Raw genomic sequence first — 15,476 nt, 5'->3', positions numbered from 1 at the left:
GTGACTGCAGGTTCTGAGGTTTGATATGTGCTTGCTGTCCCAGAAATAAAGGCTTTGTGAAGGCAATGACAGACAAAATGCTGCCTTAGTCACCACTGTGGGGCTGTAAGACATTATAAGGCTCTTTATTCATGAAGGAAACTTGCTTCTGCTGCACTCTTCAAATGCAGAAGTCACCATCTCTCCAAAAATTGCTAGCAACCCCCTACTTTAAAGTTATCATGGCAACTCTCAGACTGTGCTCATATTGTGGACAGTTATGCCTTCTGATGCCTCAACAAATGCCCTTGAACAAAGTCACTGAGGAAAGAGAAAGCCCCAGTTTGATGCTTCACAATAGCATTCTAGAAAGTTGCATTCAGGCTACCACTTGTTAGGAAAACACATGGCAGGTCAGCTGTCATGTATAAGCACAATTAAACCTGATATTTCTGCTAACCTATACCAAGCTTATTTTACTTTCCAGCATCCATCCTATTTCCTACTGTCCCTCTCTCCTTCAAATCCCCTGTCCAGCCCACCAGCTGAGAACCTAAATAAATTAACAATCCCTCCCCCAGCACTATATTGTTTGAGGGAAATTAAATCTTTTGAGAGGATAGATTCATATGTAGCAGAGCCCTGATGTCATTAAGCAAGTAGTAGATTTCACACAGAGGTGGAAAATTGGATAGAAAACATTGCCATCAATATGGCCCCTTACTCAACTTCACTTGTGCAAATCACTTAGAGCAAACAGCCAGCTCCTTGGCCCCTCTCTGAACTTAAGAGAGCATGTGTTAGTGTAGCTCCTGTCTTTTCAGATACATATAGGTCAGAGTGGTGTCCTGTCCATGAAGGACAGGAAACTACCAACCTGACTAATTCACTGTCTGACAGATGGGTATTTCTCCACACACTGAACATTTCCAAAGTATGCTTTACAGAAATATTCAGGTTTAAATTATACAGGGTTGTAAATTTCATCTGTTTGTGGAAAGTATAATTCATAGAAATGAAATCTAACTACAGCATATGCTTTCTATGACAGAAATTATTTGGAAACCCTTTCCACTCTCTCCAAGGCCTAGGTATCCCCAAGGATACCAGAACAAATATATCTGTGATGCTAAGCTTTTTTTTTGCTGGCATTTTCTAAAGGTTAGACAGAAAGTGCCTTTGAGCTTAAAAAGACTGGAAATTATCAGTGGATTTATCTCTCCTTCCTCCCTCTCTCTCCCTTCTTGTTAAGAGGAAAGTAAATTTGTGGAAATAGACAAATCAAATTCTTCATATGCAGCTCAGCATGAGCACCTTGCCCTGATTCAGAGGTTGTCTCGTTCAGAGAATGTGCTCTATGGAGCAAACCTGGAAAATCTTTCTGCTGGGATGATGAGCAAATCTTGTGGTAACCTCAGTGTGGAAACCAGCAGCAGGACTAGACACAAAAGCAATCTCGGCAGGTAAGTTTGCTTTCTCCTCTAAACATGTATAAGAATACTCAGTCATAGACTATCACTGCAAATGTCTATAGTAAGCTGTGGGGCAGACGGGTTCTTTCACAGCCTTTATTGTAGTCACACCAAAAGTCCTAGGGTTCCATGGTGGCATCAGTAGTGCAAACACAAGCGGGAGGCTAATCCTTTAACAGAGAACTTCAAAAAGAATGACATTTAAATTTGTACTAGACTCAGGAATGAACCACTTACTGCGTCATGGAGAAGGATAAAAATGAGGGAGAATAAAAATCTTTACTGTCTGTATCTTGTCTGGAAATGGCAGTATGTGAACTCAATGCACATTGGAAGCTAGTTTTGAGCAGGTCTTGCCTAATTGATTCCTCTATGTCTAAAGGTGCAAATCACAGAGAACAGCATAAGAACTTCTCCCTTTTCATTTGCATTGGTACATTCACCGGTGTAGGCAGTTACTATAGCTGCACACAGTCTCAAGGCCTTTGATGAATTCTAGTTCCTTTTAGAATACTGAGGTAGAATAGAGCTGAGAAGAACAGAAACTACTATGAAAAGTTTCAGACGAGGTTTTGTTTAAATGGACAGCAGGGCTAAACGAATCATGCTGAGACTGTGCTCTGTTTTCCTGATGCCTGCACCCAGCTCAAAGAATACACAAGGTGCAATCAGTCATGATGTGAGTGGTCTAATGGCAGCTGTTATTTGGAAGCTAATGCTGGCAAGGATAGACTACCTCTATTCTACAATGAAATGTGGCCCAGAAATCAGAATACTCATTGAAAGGCTATAAAGACATGTGTTCCCAACTTGGCTCTGACAGACTAATGACAATGAGGAGTGCTAAATACCATTGCTGATTTGCTCCTGTAATGAGGTCTTTACCTCCTACCATGCAGATCCACATCAGGACTATCCCAGTCAGAAATGCACATCAATTTGAACGGAAAGCAAAGGAGTTATGACTACCTGTCTATCCATTCAGCTCAGAACACAATCAGTGGTGAGTATAATAATCATAGAGACAGTACCCTTCCATGTTATTGTTTTAATAGCAGGAGACCAAAATATACTCTACTTACAGATTAAAGAATATAATTTTGCACTTCTAGTCCTGGAAATTAACCCAGACTTTAGCAAGACAAACACTTTTCTTCCCTTTCACACCTGTTTTCCATCAGGATTAGTGGTAGGGGACTTAATGATACAATTACTCTATCAATGATGCCTAACGCTCTTCAGAGACATGGTTCAGTATACCCAGGACTCTCGCATGAGGCAATACCGCAATGTTCAGAGATCATAATTTGATTTGCAATAAAGATCTACAACCCAATAAATAATGTATGAGATGACATAGGCTCCAGGTCCTTTCTCTGTTCTTGCATTTGTATGACACTAACTAGAATAAGATCTGAACACTTAATTGTCTAACATTGCATGCACAAGTGAGGAGATGTATGAAATACAAAGCTATGATTATTTGTTTGGTCCATTTTAAAATTAGAACTGTATTTCGGACATGCTGTGTCAATTGCCCAATATTAAATAGTGTTAACACTACAAAAGTCACCATCCTAATCAGTGCTGATTGGATTGCACCTACAGAGACAAAAGGGCCTTCAGTGACAAAGGCTAGATTTTCCGGAGGAATCCATAGGAGACTTTGTCTCCAAATCACCCTCATGTTCAATGGGCACTACAAGCCTGTCTCTTTAGATGTCCTAATCTTAAAACTATTGCACATAAATGCATTGCCTCCCAGGAAGGAACATTATAGGAAGAACTTACACAGCTAGTGTACACTTTTCTAAAGAATACAAATTTTCAGACACTTGTTTGAGCTTCCTTCGTATTATACTTTTTCAGAAGTGATGGTAATGTTGAAAGGACAAAATATATTTTTAGTTTTGAAGCCCCAGTTTTTCACACTATATGAATCTATTGTCTCCCTGCATTAATCTGCATTTATTCTAGCTGTTTTGTTTCTGCAGCACCTGGATCACCAGCCATCCAAAAGGAAGTTTTGCTAAGTGGTCTAGAAAGGGAAATAATTTGCGTAAATCTAAAACGTGACCCTAAGAATGGATTTGGTGAGTAAAGAACATGAATGTTGCGTTTGTTACTGAGACTTTCAGATCCTGTTGCTAACGCTGATAGTTGCTGACTCAGCCTGGCCAAGATTGTAACCTTCTTCACCTCATTTATTCTTATAGAATAAAACTACCAGTCTTTGAGAAGGACTTAGAATTTCTGAGACTGAAAAGGGCTAAGGACATAAATCAAGACCACAATTTTTTCAGAGGAGTAACTAAGGCCAGAGGTCAAGGGGACCAAGTGCTAAGAATACAATGAAAGTAACAAGGGTCTATTTTTGTATCTGAAATGCAAGCTCAGTGATTTTATTTATCTTAGACATTACACAGGGGAAGATCATGTTCTGCAAACTTTTCAGGTATTGCCTGTGGAAGTGCAAAATGTGTACACAGGCTTAACATTAATGTTTCCTGACTTTTGAATTCTTTTTCAGATAACATTTTTTGTTATATAATACACTATTGCAGTCTATCCTGGTCTTGTGTATAAGTTCAGAGGACCATCACGTTTCACAGCTGACCAGTAATACAATTAAACATCAAGTTTCTAAATGGTGCATATCTGTGTGGAATATCCTCATCCCAGACCCAACTATGCTACCAGAAAGAAGAATATATTCTGCAATAAGCAGAATACTCTGAACTAGGATAGTGAAATTGAACTCCTTGACAATAGTTTTAATTTTCTTAGATATGCCTTACATTTCCATTAGAAATGTACATGGCCCACGTGACAGGCCCTACACCACATGATGCAGAAAAAATGTTTGAATTTATTAAATGAGCTTTTATACCATTTCACTCCTGCAGGTGTTAAATACTAAGGTCCACATACAAGAGTTTATGACTCTTGTAAGAAAGTAGCTGGAATCTTTGAAAGTCCCACACCAGGAAGGTATTCTTATTGAGATGTTATACTTACATAGCTACCAAAGTTACCAGCACACTTTAATTATAATATAATACAAATTTAAAGCTCTTCCAAATCAAGACCTTGTTTTACCTGATTTAAAAATGCCATTTAAATCAGAGCTCCCCATTCTCCAGTCCATGTATAAAATTTAAGCCATTAGAGCAAAGAGCTTTTTATGCTTCTAAGGTTCATCTTTGCTAATACTGCCAATGTCTCTGCATGCTCATGCTATCTCATCTTTGCAGGTTTTGTAATTATTGGAGGAGAAAATGTAGGAAAATTAGACCTCGGTATCTTTATCGCTTCAATTATCCCTGGGGGACCTGCAGACAGAGCTGGAAATATCAAACCAGGTCATTGTCCTTAGTTTTTAATTAGAATTAAAATACTTTCATGGTTTAAAGTTAACTATTCTGAATTTATTTCTCTATTTCCTTTGTCTTAGTTTTATCCGTGTGTTTTGTTTTTTTTGTTTTTTTTTTTAAGGAGGACGACTCATCTCTGTGAATAATACTAGTCTTGAGGGTGTTTCATTTAATACTGCAGTTAAAATAATACAGAATTCTCCTGATGAAGTGGAGCTCATCATCTCTCAACCCAAAGGTATGAAGGCAAATGCCTTTCCTGCCTATAGAATTCTAATAGTTAACTCAGGACGCTGGTATTTATTAGGCACTGGGATATAGTAGTACTTTCTTGCTGCTCAGTGCCTATCATAATAACCATAGTCCAGTGGTGAAAACAGTCAGCTTCTAGTAGGTATCAAGTGGTCTCCATTCTACAGTCAGTGTGAAAATATTTATTATTGGCTGCTTTGCTGAATACCAAGGAATTTTGTTAATTTCTTTCTCTCATAGAGAAACAGTCCTCTGCAATGATAAAGCAAATGCATTTCTCCACGTTCCTAATAGCAGTGCTCCACTTTACAATGACCGACTAATTTTATAGATCTGATTTCACAACCAGCTGGTGTAGGAAGTTATTTTGCCATCTTGTGCTGAGGTATAATAATATTTGCCTTTAAGTTTACTTACTGTTTGCATTCAGCAATGCTTTATTTTGCTATGGCTTTACAGACATATGTGAAGAAGAACTAAATGAAGAAAAGAATCTATCAAGAGGAAACAGCACTAGTGGATCTGAGATCTCTTGTGCAGACAACAGGAGAAAAAAGATTCAGGATTGTCATACAGCCCTCCCCAAAGAACAGGACATAAATGTAGATGAACTTGAGAAGGCCCTTTCCTGGAGTTTAGTACCAAATTTGGGCTCTAGGATGCCAGTTCCTTCAGCTGATACCCTGGATGTGGAGGTAACCGAGATTTTGATGTAGTTCAGAACTATTATGCCCAGTATGTTTCTTTACAACATGCCAGCTTGTTAAGAGTAGAAAGTAACCAAGAAATTTTAAAAAAAATAGTAAAGGAAAAAGAAAACCTTGGAAGATATTGCTTACTAATTTACACTGGAAGTGTCAAGATGATAGACATGTCTAGAATATGCAAAAGAAAATAGGCAAACTGTTCCAAAAAAAGTTATTAAAAATTCTCCTCCCTTTTCTAGTGAGGGTACAAAATTTTGATTGTTTCCTTGCATTCTCTTAAGTTTTCAACCTGACAGAGAACAGCAACAATTTGTGTCTAATTTTCTACTATTAGACAACCTCCCCATTACTCAGCACACACACATTTAGATTACATTTTGAGAAACATTACTGTAAGCTTGAAATAGTGTCAGGGATATAAATGTTACTGCTCCAGGCTTACAGTGTCAGTAGGATCAAACCCTCCTGGAAACTTTCTCCTTTTTGTTATTCCTTATCCTCCTTTTTTATTGAGATGCTGCACTCTTATTGCTGTTTATATTTTTGAGACAGGAAGCTGATTCTTCGCACTTACCACCTCCATCTGAAACTAACTCAAAGGAAATTTATACTGTGGAGCTTGTTAAAGAAGATGGAACTTTTGGAATCAGTGTGACTGCAAGTGTTACTGTTAATCTTTCAGTGTGTCTGTCAAACTGTTAATGACCAAGAAAGACATAGGGAAATGTATTTATGTGGAACAGAAATAGGAGATAGGCTGATGACAAAAGATGTTCTCATGGCACATTTCAAACCTAAGTGTCCAATTGACTGACTGAGAAAGCATAAAGTACATGCTCTGCTTATTCCCCAGTTGTTGCCTGCAGAAGCTGTGAAAGTGTGCCGGCCTAGCGGCAGCACAAACCCTCTTCAACCTTAGTCTGAGAACAAGACCTGCCACTGAATGTTGAGTTCGGTGAGCAAGGGATATTGCCAGGGCTTCTAGAAATGCAGCAATTCAAGAATTCTCCAAGTCATGACTGGTTTTGCTGCTCCCCTAGAGCTCCTGGAACTCAAAGACTGTGTCTGTACAAGCAGGTTGTACAGGACCATGGCACGGGATCAAGCAGTGGCCCACAAGCACTGTTTAACTGTTGACAGCCCTCAATAAGGCTTTGGCCTCAACAAGTAGAATAACAGAAGCCATCCCATGCTGAAAGTTTAGCTTGTGGACTCAAGCATGACATCATGCTTCTTACTCTGGAGGCCAGAGAAAGGGCCATGGCCAATTTTATTTCCTAATATAAGGAAATGCAGTTGACTGTATATTCAGAGGACCAGAGAAGGCAGCAGTGAAAACCATCTGCCACATTTGAATAATGATTCCTTTTCCTGGCTACTGAAGTTGAGTTTACCCCTCCAGGCTGGGACATCTTTACAGTCTTTGTTGAAATGGAGTTGGAAGCAACAGCCATTTCATTGCCTGCAGGAGAAATTGAGGGCTGCTTTTTTGTCTAAATTTTGCCAGGGCATGCAGGTGGGCAGAACATGATTCTTGGATTAATCTGGTATTCCTCTGAGCTGTAGGCTCGCACATGGCTGCAAAAGTTCAGGTCCATGCTTTATATATTGTCTGAAACATTAATAATAACTGAATGGATATTGCATAGTGTGGAATCTGGGCTAGTGACTGACTGAAAGCTGCAACACCTTTATGTCAGCACAGGGAAAAAATTAAGACCATTTAGTAAATGTTTTTATATAGCCAAGTGGAAATGCATTGCATTTGCCTGAGAAAAAACAAAATTACTGCCTAGGGAAGTGTATTACAACTAGATGGGACTTCAGAGTAACATCCTCTTTTCCTTTTTTTCCTATGTTTATATAAGATGCAATTCCTGGAGTAGTTGTTTTGCAATGCATGAGTAAATTGCTTTGATTTTATCATGTAAAGGCTCTAATCTGTAGGTGTATGTTTGTAGGGTGGAATTAACACTAGTGTACGCCATGGTGGGATATATGTGAAGTCAATTATTCCCATGGGACCAGCTGATAAGGATGGACAAATAAAAATAGGTAACGTGTCTGTCAAGAAAACTCTGGGCTGCAGAAGTCAATGTTTGTGAGGAATACTTGCCATAGGGACAATGAAACCCATTTGGGATCGGAGATCATACTACCATGAAACATAGTATGTAGTCCATTATTTGTCAGCCAGTCACAGTACTACCTATAGATATCACATGGAAAAACCAGGAACCTCATGCCAACATTGTACAGTTACTCTATGTAGCTGCACATCAGGCTAGTGACTTTGACATCTACTTTCAGAAGCTGCTATGATAACCAGATACTATCACTGCATCTTACTTACAGAATACGCTGGTATGTTTTAAGTGCTAGGTATAGAATTCTGTACAGCAAGCAGTATTGCTTTTATACAAAGTAGCATAATTTGACACATGTAAGCATGAACACCTATTGCATCATGGGTAGCCTCAATGTTTACACCCACTGACCGTAAACATAAAAGCAACTTGAACGCTTTTTTTGTTCGCTTGTTTTTTTTGCCTCAGGTGATCGTCTCCTGGAAGTAGATGGCATCAGCCTCTGTGGCATCACTCACAAACAGGCTGTGGAACACCTGAAGAAGTCTGGCCAGGTTTGTACAACAGCAAAGCTCAATAAGATATTTTAATACGAAGCACAGTAGCAAGACTGGACCGGAAGAACCGCACCCCCCCCTCCCCCGCCACCCCACTCCTCCATCCAACTCTATTATAAAAGCAAAAGTAAAAAGAAAAGACTTAGGGCTCACTGTGTACTGTGTAACTAGAACCTGTTCATCATTATTTTAGATTGCCAAGCTGGTTCTAGAACGGGGAAGCTACCAATCAGCAGAGCCATGCCTGACTGCTAGTGAGAGAAAGGACGACCAATGTGCAGTTGTTTCTGTAGCAACATCCTTCACAGATGATATCAAGGACTACTGCTTTTTGACAGATGGTGAGTGATCAAAAAAAAGATCTCAGGGTGACTTCTTACAGTGTGCAAGAAAGGAATGAATGAAAATAATCCTGTGAAATTTCTGTGGGTTGGAAGGAAAACTGCATGTTGAATAAACATATAATGTGCAATATTAATGGCATTATAAAAAATCAATCCCAAACAAAACATTTCTGATGTACTCAAGAGTTATAGTTGCTAGATATAACTAAATTTATCTTAGGCATAAATACTGTACTGTCATGAGCTGGAGCTGGCAGGGGACATTCCTGTCTGTACTCTATAGCACCATTGGGCATGAAGCAGCTGTGTAGATGTTGCCAGGTTGATACCCAAGGAGAGCACCACCAGCACAACTGCCGATGCTATGTCAGTGATGAAGCCAGGGTGAGCTGCTACCCCAGGAACAGGACTGAAGAGGGCCAGCACTTCATTTCTTAAAAGCAGAAGATTCAGAGATCACTCTCACTGAATTTAGCCAACAAACAAATGCTGTTTCTTCTACTGTAAGGCTCTCTCATAAACACTATGCTTTCTCGTGGGGCATACTTCTCTATATTGTCCCTAGCAGAATGGGGGTCAGCTGCAAATATTGTATTCGGAAAAAGTCTGGTCTCTTGTTATTGTCTGGGAAGAGCAGTAAATTTTATTATAGGTTATGCTGGTTACTGCAGGACCCAAACGAACATCAGGTATCAACACAGTAGTAAGATATATCCAACACGTACAGAAAGAATGTCAGAAAAGAATAGCATTTGAACCTTTCTGTTGGCATGAAAGGCTTCTTCCTTTCTGAGCTTGTACCAGATGGCATAAAGTTTGTGAAGACATGGTGAAACAGAATCCAGTTATCCACATTCTACCTGTGCTATTTCAAGGGCTCACATAAGTTAAAGCAACACCAAACCCTTCTTTTGCCATTATTATCAGTAGATATACTTCTGCAGGACACCAGGAAAAGGACTACTGAGGATATAATTTACATCAGCTGCATATGTGGGATTCTATGATTCTATATGCCACATCTCCCACTCTTTTTCTAATCCCCACTTTGAACAGGTAATATATTTGAAGTCAAATTGACAAAGAATTTGGGAGGCCTTGGCTTTAGTGTTCTGCAGATGGAAGGAGATGGTTGCGAACACCTCGGAGGATCTATCATCAGGATCAAAAGGCTGTTTCCAGGGCAGCCAGCTGAAGAGAATGGCAAAATTGAAGTCGGAGACATCATTTTAGCTGTGAATGGGAAACCTATTCAAGGACTCTTGTATCAGGTACCAGGCAATACTATCACTGGAACTCCAGATGGGTAACATAATAATAAGGACAATGGGGTGAAACTGCATTTGAACTTAATTATTACCAGAGGGAGTCAGAATTAGCATATAATTAATCTGATTTCTATGTAGGATTATTCTCTATAATTCTTAAGGAGAATACCCTCCCTAACAGAATTTCTTTGTTATTTAGTTTATAACTTTCTACTATTGATGCACAAAGTCTATTGTCAGATGCACACCAGTTGTTAATTAGTTGGAATCTTTATTGCTGTTCTGCATAGCTGGAACAATTTTTCCCTGTGATCATTTGTGCTTTATAATGCCATGTCCCAGATTCAAATCTCTACCACATGAGCTAAGTCCAGTTCAGCTTTCTTACCTAGAATAAGAAATTATTTCTATGAAGAAATTAAATGGTAAGAAAGGACTACCTGTGGATTTATTTTTTTCATTATAAACTGTTTTCCTTATGAAAAATGCCCCTTTTGTATGTAAATATGCATATACCAATAGATAAGGTTGGTAACAAATAGAAATGTTGAAATCATGCAATTTGGAATGGCATGTCACCTGTATCATTAAATAGCTAGGGCAAAAGGCAAGGTGCTGTAGGTCCCAGACACCTGAAGAGCTGCTGTAATTGTACTCCATTTTTTGGGGTTTTTTTCTTACTTGGAGTTTGTCCCTTTTCAGCACTATCTTGCTTTCTGACATACAGCCTTTTTACTCAGTTTGTTCAGGGGGACAGACAGGGTGTTTTTGCCTAAAGCATTATTCCTCCCTCCCCCCTCCCATATTAAGTAATTAATCTCTCACTTTAGCTGAAAGCTGAATGGCACTGAGGAGATGTCAAGGAGGGGCTTTGAGAAAGTCTCCCTTTGGTTATGTTAATATGGCAGTCTGTGGAGGTGCACTGATACAACTGGCAGAAGATGTGTCACTGCCACATGCAATTTGAATGAATTTGCCTGAAAACCCTGTTTTCTTCAAGAAAAGAGTTTAAACCTACGTGTTTATTGGTGGAACAAAAATATGTAATTAGAACTGACTTGACTTTAGATATACACTCACATAAAAACTATGGTTCATTTATATGACAATCATACAGTGGTGAATTTTGTCCCCCAGACACAACTGAGAGACACAAATACTAGGAATTGGGCATTCACTATAAAAATTGTCTCCATCCCAGTTGGTAAATTGACATGTACAAAAGACTGTGTTCCATAAGAAAGATAATATTCCTTCTTCTGGCTTAGGATGTCTTGCACTTGTTGAGAGGAGCTCCTTCAGAAGTCGGACTACTACTTTGCAGACCACCAAAAGGTGTTCTTCCAGAAATAGAGCAGAGTGCCATGGTAAGGCAAAGCTTCTATCAGTAAGCTTGTTTCTGTAAACTTGGAAAAACAATACCTTTTTTATTCAGTTTTGAATAAGGTAACCTTCCATTTTCCCAAAGGCTCTTTTTTCCATTTCTTTCCCTACCCAGCTTCAATTCAACCTCTAAAGTTCAACTGTTTCTTCCTTAGTAACCAGAATAATAGAAATCTGACTGATGTCAAACATATTTATCCCAGTCCAACAACTTTTTAATTGCAGTATTGTCACTGGAGTGAAACAGCACATACCCCAGCAGATATTCTAGTGATGCTTCTAAAAATGCTCTACTAAATCCTCAGCTAAATCCTACAGTATTCTCAACTGCAGCTATTACAACTTGTGGGCTTGAGGTAGCTGTATTACTCCCCAAAGTAAGAGGAAACTAAAGAACTTTTCGCATATGGGCTACCTCTTAGTAAATTTATATATATTATGGTTTCAACTGTTTTTTCAGCTTCTTATTGATAGTTAGCAGAATTGGGGGGGGGGGGCAGGAGGGGGGGAGAGGGAGAAGGGAGGAAAGTGTGGAGAGAAAGGGGGAGAAAAAACCCAAACATTAGAGGCAGCAGAGACTAAACCAGTGCCATTAGCTGTGCTACCATTATTATTCCTTCTTCTTCAACACATCTCATGAACACCTACACAAGTATTCTTATAATGAATATGCATTTGTATTACTGTAGCAGAATGGCCCACTCATGGCTCCTGTCCCTCAAGGATTTATAAGAGCTGTCCCTAGACAGACAGAAATTACTGCCTGGACCATCTCCAGATAGCAAACTGGCTCCTGTTGCTCTCCTGCTATGTGCTCTTGACTGTTTTCTACGGTCAGTCACACATGAGTCAAATCTGGAAGCTACTTCTACACAATGAAGAGAATATAGACACAGATTGAGACATGATGTGAAAAGAAATAAAAAAGGGCCACCTCTAGCAAAAAAAAAAAATATTGGGGAAAGTGGAATTGTGTAGTAGTGTCCTGGCAGGAACTCCTGCAGAATATGGAAGAAAAGCATAAAGACTGAACACTGATTTAGTAAGAGTACCTCCCCTCTTATTTTTTCCCCTCCCTTCCAGCTACCATTTCATATATTCACATTCACTTGCTTGTTGATACAGCTTCTTCAAGTTATTTTGTTCTTAAAGAAGATGGGAGATAAAATGTAGTTACACTAACCTTTCTGTTATTTCGATAGACTCCAGCACCATCTCCAGTTAAGGAGTTTGTGGCAGAAACGCCAGGCAGTACAGAGTTAGGAAATAGTATGGATCAGTCAACCAGTGATGGAGGTAGCACCTCTCCAGACCTCGAAGACTGCCTGGATTCTCCAGTGGCAGCAGATTTTGGTGAGCCTCCTGAGGAGGACAGTTCAACTTATGAAGAGCAGGAAGCTGAACTTCCAGAGAAGCCCATACAGAAACTTATGACTTCCAGGGAACATTTCTATAAGCATCTTTGGAAGTTTCATCAAGAAGCTGCCAGTTCTGAAGTCTTTCACTCCCTTGAGGAAGAAATGAAGGAGAACTGCTACTCACCATGTGAATTTGGACGGGCAAAAAGGTAGGGAATGCTGAAACTTGCTCTGCAGCCTTTCCTTTGGCTCTTTGAATTTTGCATGTGAATTGCTTGGATTTAAGTACAGTACTATGTGCTTGTAATCACTGTTGATTACTGAAGATTTTGCTTTACCAGCTTATTCTGTTTATCCTAACCTACTGTCTCTATTTACTTTCATCTATAAGATTTTTGCATAAGTCTGTGTTGCAAGGTATTTGTATGAGTGCTGCACTACTGTAATAATTGATGCTGTTCAGCAGAAGCTGGCTGCAGTTGGAAATTAGTGGAAAGACTCTTGTTGGCTTAAATGGGAACCAAAGAGTTTCTCATTTATTATATGATCTTTTAATTTAATTTTTCTCAGAGTTGACTTAAATAGGCACCAAAAATTTCTTTCTTATTGTATGATCTTTTAATTCCAAAATATTTCGGAGAAAATAAAACAAAATTGGAAGATAAACTACTTTCAGGTCTTTGAAAGCTGGTAGAACGGTAGAAGCTCTAAGCCAGAGGAGTTATACAATAAGATGTAGTGCAAACAGACTCAGCCTTCTTTAACACCCTTTTCAATATGCCAGACACTGGTACACAAAACATGATCTATTCCATTTTAATAATCCTTCCCTGTGCAAAGAATATAAATTATCAGAACAGAAATGATTGATGGAAAGACAAGTTAAAGGTCTTCTAGAAGCCTTTAACTTACAGTTTTGGTAATTTTATCTAGAAACTAATTTCTATTTTTCTACCCAGTTGCTTGAAATCTTTTTGTTACTCTTGAAATTCATCAAGTGCAGAACCAGACAGTCAGAGATTCCAGTCAAGCTGACTGCAAGTCAAGTTGAGCCATTATGGCAATTCATACTTTTAACTCCTCTCTCTTGAGAGAACCTTCACTTATGATTATGAGTGAAGCTCCTGCTTACCTATATGGTTCCCTACTGCTTAGAGTAAAACCAACAGAAATATGTCTGTAGCAGACATTTTTGCCAAGAGATACAGTTCCAACAACACTATGTTTAATGTGGGAAAATATAAATTCCAACAAAAAAATTGGATTCTTCCCAAGAAGGAAGTTCTAAAATACAGCTTTTAAAAATTTGTTTGATGCAGTCTCAGTATCATTTAATTTCAGCTTTTGCATTTTCAAAAGGCAGGCAGGCAAGTTTAAGATGCCATGCATTTTAATATTTTAATATAATCTGAATTTAAACGATCCTTCTATCTAGAAACATACAAAAAACCCTCAAAAAGAAATAGGCATTAATGAAGGAATTCCTTTTGATTAATGAGGAAATTTCTTTCCTTCAGATTTCTCAAAACTGCTCATGCAAATGCAGATATCTTCTGATATGAATTTTAGAAGATCAGGGTATCACATGGAAAATTCCTTTTATTTTTTCTATCACTACCAATAAGAACCTTTGAAAAAGCTGCTTTGGAAAACCTTAGCCTGTATTTTCTCCCTCTGAAGCCCAGGTGTCCAGTCACAAGTCTCCAAAAGGAAATCAAAAGCAGTGAAGCTCATGTATGGGCCTGCAGGACCAAGACTCATGTTATTTCCCACAGCGATGTGGAGATTGGCTCAAAGTTGTGAACTGATTAAGCCCGTGCTGGCTCATTGCCTTGAGCTTGTGTAGCTCTGCCAAACACTTTCATACACTCCGAAGGTCAGCCAGCACTACACTAGCATGTGACAACTTCTATGACACCCACACTGACCAATGTCTATTGAACTTATTCTTTTCTTTCCCGTCTCTAAAAGAAAGGAGCAGAGTGCATTTGCTGTTACCCTTAAACAGTTCTTTCAATTATCCCAGTCTTCCATGGTACTGTAAGTATCTGTTGTCCAGCTATTACAGCACTAACTGTCAGCTTCATTCTCAGCTTTGCTGTTGTACTTGAGACAGCCAACTTCTCTCAATTCCTCCCTGCAAAGATATAAGCTAAGAGACTAGATGGATTGTGTCACTGAGGGCACACAGCATAAGCCTACAACCTTTTCTAATTTTCATTGGTATTTCAACATACTATTGAGGTCTACTAGCTGTAGTCAACTAAAATGCTTGTTTTGCTAGTGTGCTTTGTATTATCCTTCTGATCATAAACAACTTTTGAAAGAAGAGATTAACACTGGGGATCTTCCGTGATTTCCTGCAAGACACATAATAGGTGTTCATTTTAGTTGTCTATGTTTGCTTTGGAGATGGTAGATACACTTCAGTTCCACCAGTGCGGAAGTTCCTAGGTGATATGTATGAAATGACATGACACTTTTGCTATGTGAAGCATTAATAAAAGTTGTGTCATTTTAAGTGTTTTCTTCATTAAGATGAATGAGGTTAAACAATATTTCAATAAAGACTGATATGAAGAAAATACATACTTGAAAAAAAGTGTTCCAACCATTTCTATTGGCTGCAATGTTAAATTTAATGGGAGTCAATGCTATAGTAATGAACTCTTTTAAAGTTCATTAATGCTAACAG

The 15,476-nt window shown here is 38.8% G+C and overlaps 1 protein-coding gene across 1 annotated transcript in view; it reads left to right on the top strand.

Moving 5' to 3' along the window:
* The window catches only part of FRMPD2 (FERM and PDZ domain containing 2), a 39,253-nt gene extending 26,259 nt beyond the window's left edge, over positions 1-12,994 (top strand). Inside the window, exons 17-29 of the mRNA XM_034061343.1 lie at positions 1,280-1,442; positions 2,351-2,454; positions 3,446-3,544; positions 4,706-4,813; positions 4,947-5,063; positions 5,537-5,772; positions 6,337-6,441; positions 7,746-7,839; positions 8,340-8,425; positions 8,622-8,769; positions 9,829-10,043; positions 11,309-11,407; positions 12,626-12,994. Coding sequence (XP_033917234.1) covers positions 1,280-1,442; positions 2,351-2,454; positions 3,446-3,544; positions 4,706-4,813; positions 4,947-5,063; positions 5,537-5,772; positions 6,337-6,441; positions 7,746-7,839; positions 8,340-8,425; positions 8,622-8,769; positions 9,829-10,043; positions 11,309-11,407; positions 12,626-12,994 — 1,943 coding nt within the window. The remainder of the gene's footprint in view (positions 1-1,279; positions 1,443-2,350; positions 2,455-3,445; positions 3,545-4,705; positions 4,814-4,946; positions 5,064-5,536; positions 5,773-6,336; positions 6,442-7,745; positions 7,840-8,339; positions 8,426-8,621; positions 8,770-9,828; positions 10,044-11,308; positions 11,408-12,625) is intronic.
* The last annotated feature ends 2,482 nt before the right edge of the window (positions 12,995-15,476 follow it).

Source organism: Melopsittacus undulatus, chromosome 4 (genome assembly GCF_012275295.1).
Source record: "Melopsittacus undulatus isolate bMelUnd1 chromosome 4, bMelUnd1.mat.Z, whole genome shotgun sequence".
Classification (NCBI taxonomy): Eukaryota; Metazoa; Chordata; class Aves; order Psittaciformes; family Psittaculidae; genus Melopsittacus; species Melopsittacus undulatus.
Note: the sequence above shows the minus strand (reverse complement) of the source record. Positions and strands in the feature narration are given on the sequence as shown.